Source organism: Theobroma umbraticum, unplaced genomic scaffold (genome assembly GCF_002168275.2).
Source record: "Theobroma umbraticum cultivar Fairchild unplaced genomic scaffold, ASM216827v3 scaffold_51.0, whole genome shotgun sequence".
NCBI lineage: Eukaryota > Viridiplantae > Streptophyta > Magnoliopsida > Malvales > Malvaceae > Theobroma > Theobroma umbraticum.
Window position 1 is genome coordinate 4,187,510 of NW_018397260.1, and position 6,016 is coordinate 4,193,525.

A 6,016-nucleotide genomic window follows, 5' to 3' on the forward strand; every position below is an offset into this window, starting at 1 on the left:
TATATATATATATATATATATATATATATACACTGTTATAATGGATATGTCTGACATTGTAAATGTCAGCTAACTGCTATAGTTACTGTTATAAACAGCATAATTTTTTAACCTGAAATATGATGAATCTGATGTACATGGAAAAAAACTGCCATTTGCAGTGTTTATGTTATGTTCGTGGTACATACTGATTGGCTTGGACCAAGCATGGTTTTCTTCTGTGCTTACCAGTGGTTTGTTTTTTTCCTTTTTGAACCTTTGGGTTCCTAAAGATTGTTTTATGAGACTAGTATCACTTTTCACATTGCAGGTCTTTATGTGAGTAGGAATACTTATATTCGTGCTGGAGTTGCCGAGTGGAAGGTTACAAATCCAGTTCACATAGTATGCTTCTGTGACTTCATCCCAGAATGTTTTACTTTTCTCCTCTCTATTCGGAACTCATTCTGATTTTCTTTCTGTCTTGTCATCAATATTCCTGCAGGTCTGCTACTTCCGATATATGAGATTTTTTCCTTCTGGCAGATTTCTATACAAGGTTGTATTTTACAGATGACATAGTTCACTTGTGGACATGATACTATGTTTCTGAATCTAATTGATATCTCTATTCTTTGTGATTAGAACTCTTCTCAAAAAATAAAGGATGCAGCAAAATGCATGAATTTCCGTGCATCTAAAACAGACTGTGTGTTTGGTGGCCATTACACTTTGTCAGATGACAAGGTCTGGCTCTCTTCATCACAATAATGTTTGGGATTTTATATTTGACAGTGTCAATGCACTTTCTGTTCCATTGAATGTGTATTAAATTAACTGTTCAATTCATTGCCTGCTTTCATCCTAGTATCAGGAGCTCGGTATGCAAAGTTTTTTATGATCATTCTGTTCTGTAGGTTGAAGCTGCTGTCTTGTACCCTGGCATGCGTCCTACTGTGCTGAGAATTCGTTTAAGGTAATATAAGAAGCATAGAATTTTACTGTTTATATTTTAGTCCATTCAATTATGAGCTCAGGGTGAGACTTCGTAGTTAATTTTTGCTGTGGAGTTAAAACCATTGTCCTTGGTATAAATGCAAACTTGTTCAATGTATTTGACTATCTGCTTTTAGATAGGGGGTCTGATGGCACGTACTGCATTTTGTTTGCATTTATGTTTATTAGTCAGTCTAATTTAGTGATAGGATGCCTAATATCCCTCCCTCTGTCTAAATCCCCTCCATTAGTAGTGTTGTCCACTTCTCTTACCTACATACTTATACAGATTACGAGGAACGATAGCAGGGGCTAACAATCGAATGGATTTACTTTCACTTGTTACAAGTGGCGTGAATGAAAAGGAAGCCAGTGGTCCTGAAGAGGACATCCTTGGAGTTGTCGAAGGGTGGCAGGATGATGAAACTCACAACCCAGATGTGCCTGCAGTGTCCCACAGAAGGGGTCTAACACCATTTGTCTTTGTCCCATTCGAACAGGTAACGATGTGATTACCCTTTGATCTTTTGCTTAATGAATTAATAGATTATTGCTGCAAAATTCAGAATTTGCAAAATGTTTTATCTCATTGTGGCAAGACCCTCTACTTCCCATTTAAGTTCATTGATGGCTAGTGTGTACCAAGATTTGAGAAGAGAGACTGTGTATCTATTGGCTAGAAGCTGTCATTGCTACTATATTTGTGTTTATCGCCATGAATAATTTTATCATTGTCTTCCATTGTTCAGGTGGAAACATCTGTTTTAAATCTGCCGGTGGACAAGATGGATTATTATGTGCCTGGCTGAGACTCCCAGCAACCGAGTATTTAATTCTGTAAATATACCATATATCCTACAAGCAAGTAGTTGGCATTGATTGTATTCCTTTATTTCATGAATACATCTGTGTTCATGGGATTATAATTTGTTTTCAGTTCATGCCATGGATCATAGATTCATTATGCAGGGATCTGGGTGCCCCCTCTTGTTTGTCTCTGGCATTTATCCATGTTATGCAATGTAATTTATTCTAATGTGATTTGTAATTGTCGCAAATTAGACTGTCATGTTATAGTGGAGTGCTGCCATTTGTAATATATACACCAAGTTATATTTGTTATTGAAAGGGAAGTTATTAGCTATAAGGTAAGAGTCAGATATAGTACGTTGCAGTCTTCATCCCTCGTTAAATGTCGAAAACCAGCTAAATGTTTTGAATAAGGGGGGGATATCATTATCATATGCAAAAGCTATTTCAAAGATACAGATTGTTATAAAGATATTATCTGCCAGAAGTACAGCAAATTATTATTCAGCTGAAAGTAGAGTATCTGCAACAATTAGTAGCCACAACAACTACTGAAGCTATTTAGATATTGGATTTGAGGTCCTCTGAGTACAGTAGAGTATTCCAAGACGGGTTTCGTGGAAGAAAAGTGTCCTGAAAAAGAGCAAAATGAACTAATGATCTCCGGTATAGTAAAGCATGGCATTGCCAAGCACCACAAAGTATGAGACTGAAACAATTCAAAGGAATATATTTTGCTCAGTATAACGATCACAAATTATTGCAGTGCTAAAGAATCTGATCAAGATGTCAAGCATATCCAATGGCCTGTTTACCCCAGGAATTGAAAATTTCCAACTTCACACTGATTTTTCTCACATTTCCTTATGAAGAAGGGGTATGTGCATATGCATTCATACAAATAAATGCTATTTACAGCAGATAGATGACCTCATAACAACTTACAAGTAAATAATCACCTATAATTACTATCTGCATGTTGAAACTCTTGAAGAAGACTAGTTTCAAATCTTCAAAACCAATTATTGCTGAATGGAACTGCATCAGGTAGCCTAACAAGCACAAAAAATGTTTACAGAAGCAAGAAATACCATCTTTTTCGTAGACACTAGGGAGCTCTTATTACTAAATGCATACCAACATTTTACTCTAAGACAATGCATATATCATAATATAAGCTAACCAGTCCTGAAGGAGAGAAAATGTAGGACATTACGATCTGCCTTTTGACATAGCAGAGCTTTCACTCATAGTTAAAGTCAGGCGCTCACAGTCATGAAACATACCACTTTTTTAAGTAAACCTACCATGATTCTGTAGTCAAACCTAGGATACTATCATCACAATTCATGCATATAAACAAATTAGCCGCTTGGTCTAAGAAACGCTAGACCATTTGTATACATCATATTGCTATGAAGTATGAAAGAGGGTCATGATCTTTCAACCCCAGAGAGATTTTGCTACAGACAACTTGCTCACCTAAATTTCGACTTCCAAGTTACTTTTGATGTCAAGACAAGCATAGGCACATTAATGCTATTGAAAAAGCTGATCAGTGAAAGCGATGCAGAAAAGGAATGGGTTTGCAAAGAAGGGGTAACTAGATAATGGTGGTTAAAGCCTAGGGTCGAATTTGTTCAATAAGTGGAAGAACGCATTTAGGTGTGACATGATTGGGGAAAAGGTGAATGTTTTGTATCACTCAATGGTATGAAATAAGATGAGGAAACCAGATTCCTCATCTTAAAAATTGAAAATTTTCTTTCTAAAACCACTATTCCTTTAGCAGTTTAGAGGGTTATCATGTACTACTAAGCCTAGTTCTCGTTGGCTTGCATTCTCACAGCCAGCAAAAGCTTTGGGTTCCTAAAATATTTTACAAGCCTTAAACAGTGTTTCATCAGATTTTGACAACCAAACAAGAAATATAGAAACCCAGAAACCAAATTCTACAAAAAAAAAACAAAAGAAGTTAAGAATTAGAAATACCCAAAAATAAACCCACGTTATAAATGAAAGAGCGAGGAGAGAGAAAGAGGACTAACGGAGACATAAGAGCAAGAGGGGATAATGGATAAAGAGTGGGACTTGGCATGATTGAAGGCAGCAACGCAGAGATGAGAAGCCAAGCCCATGCCCCGCTTCGAAGATGGGACAAAAGTGTGGATGATGTCCATCACTTTGCCTTCTTGTCTTAACACGTACTCTATGTAGGCCTTCTTGTCTTCTGTCTCGAACCTCCTTTCAGTCTCGTTCCACACGATCTTCGGTGCCTCAAGAGAGTTTTCTGTTGCACCCCTCGTTGCCATCTCTCTACTTTGATTACTTCTTGTTTAGTCTAATGATCTTTTATGCAATCCTCTCGTCAGAAGGATCAAGGATGGACCCTGTAAAAGATCTAACCGGTTTGGTCCTGCAAGGCGCGTAGGTACCAGACAATCCGTTATATAGGTAAGTCAAAGTTGGAAGTTGAGGCCTTTGCTTACCATATCGTCCAAAAGGAAGCCCAAAAACCAATCTAAGCACTTAAAGACGGGTAATGGCAGTTTCAATTCCTAACAATTTAGAAGCCTAGATTCAGGCCAGATAAATAAAAGAACAGTTATGGTGATTGATTCCTTAAAATTCAAGTAGTAATATACACTTCCTTTTATCTTGTTAATAAAACAATAATTAAAATTCCAACGGTGAGCATTTTGATGTTGGAACCGGTACCATCAACTGGGAAGAAGACCTGTTCATTGAGCAATTGTTCCAAGGAATCAGGATCAAGGAGCAAGTAAACGAAGCAAGAACATCCATCCAGAATTTTTGAAAATTCAACAGTTATATCTATCTGAGAAAGTGCAATCTGCCTCATAATACATTCAGGTAATCCAGTCCAGCGCCACAGAGCATTATGCCCTTTGCAAAACAGTACAGTTCCATAATCTTGATCAGAGACCCAACATATACAGAGAGTTCATCAAACCGAACAGAACTAAAATGGGGGAAAACCTCGGCGTATTCTCAGTCAATTTCTGATTATACATGTCCAGCTTTAAACCCTATAAAATAACATTAAAAAAATAACAGCTTTAAAGTTTGGCATTCTTTATTCTGCACGAGATTGACCAGCTCGGGATGAAAGGATGATCCCCACAATGAGTCCATAGAGAGCAAGTGCTTCCGCAAAAATGAGGATAAGAATCATACCGACAAAAAGCTTAGGCTGTTGTGCATTAGCCCTAAAAACAATTAATAAAGAGTTAAACAGGAAAACAATAAGCAGTTTGGTAGCATTCAAATTAGATCAATGTCTATTGACTAGAATAAGAAAAAAATAAGTAGTTTGGCAGCATTCTAATTAAATCAATGTAAAATTGACTAGAATAAAATCCAATCAATCTATTCAACCAAAATAGCTCACAGTCAACTGTAGGTTATTCAAACAAAATGGACAGACATCTTCCAAGCCAAAGCAAAAAATACAGTACATACCAATACAATACCCAATTGCAAGGACAAAATCAGGATTTTCAGTTTAAGGAGTGAAAGTCTTATATAATATTAAGGGCTTTTTTTTAATGCTAAATAACCATATACAATATATTAAAAAAATTTTATCCAACTTTTCTTCATGCTAAATAATATGCAATTTCATATTTGTATTGTATTATGTTAACAAGTTTAAATTTCATGATTAATTGTACAGAAGTTTAAGTTAAGAACCTTAATATTAGAGTAGCAAGGTTGATGCAATTGATATTTCAAATAATTTAAATTGTTAAGAAAATCACCCATAAAAGTATACTGTAATAACTCTGATGAAATTTTGAAACAAGATTAGTTTATAACGTATGTTTTTGAAAAGTTTTGACTTTACAGCTAGCGAAGCAAGCAATTCTTTTCAGATTGTTGTTTATCTAAGTAAAATAGTTAACTAAATTGCTTTAAGAGAACAAATTAACTTTATGTGTAGTTGAGTAAAAACAAAAACATATATCTATTTAAGCAAGATTATCTTATACACTGCCGGTGGAACATTTATTTAATATAGTTATTAAAAATTATTATTGGTCCTTTACATATTGGAAAGTGAATGTCATGTAACTTTAACTTTTATAACTCAACAAAAATAATATAAAGTATCAATTAAAATTTGTATCTAACCTTTGTGGAGACGATATTATAATTTTTTACTAGTCTAAAGACAAATTACTCTATAACATCAAAGAATTTTAGGAAC

General features: G+C 35.3%; 2 protein-coding genes across 2 annotated transcripts; one reads left to right on the plus strand and one right to left on the minus strand.

Annotated features, from left to right (window-relative positions):
* Positions 1-93: 93 nt before the first annotated feature.
* FBP7 (F-box protein 7) lies at positions 94-2,122 on the plus strand. The gene is made up of 6 exons (XM_021428468.2): positions 94-384; positions 485-538; positions 625-726; positions 897-955; positions 1,265-1,475; positions 1,725-2,122. Exons 2-6 carry the CDS (start codon positions 503-505, stop codon positions 1,782-1,784), a joined length of 468 nt encoding a protein of 155 aa, XP_021284143.2. The 5' UTR covers positions 94-384; positions 485-502; the 3' UTR covers positions 1,785-2,122.
* A 123-nt stretch (positions 2,123-2,245) lies between these two features.
* LOC110416778 (Acyl-CoA N-acyltransferases (NAT) superfamily protein) lies at positions 2,246-4,223 on the minus strand. Its single transcript, XM_021428856.2, has 2 exons — positions 3,834-4,223; positions 2,246-2,418 (listed from the first exon to the last, which is right to left on the minus strand). Exons 1-2 carry the CDS (start codon positions 4,095-4,097, stop codon positions 2,347-2,349), a joined length of 336 nt encoding a protein of 111 aa, XP_021284531.1. The 5' UTR covers positions 4,098-4,223; the 3' UTR covers positions 2,246-2,346.
* Between the last annotated feature and the right edge of the window lie 1,793 nt (positions 4,224-6,016).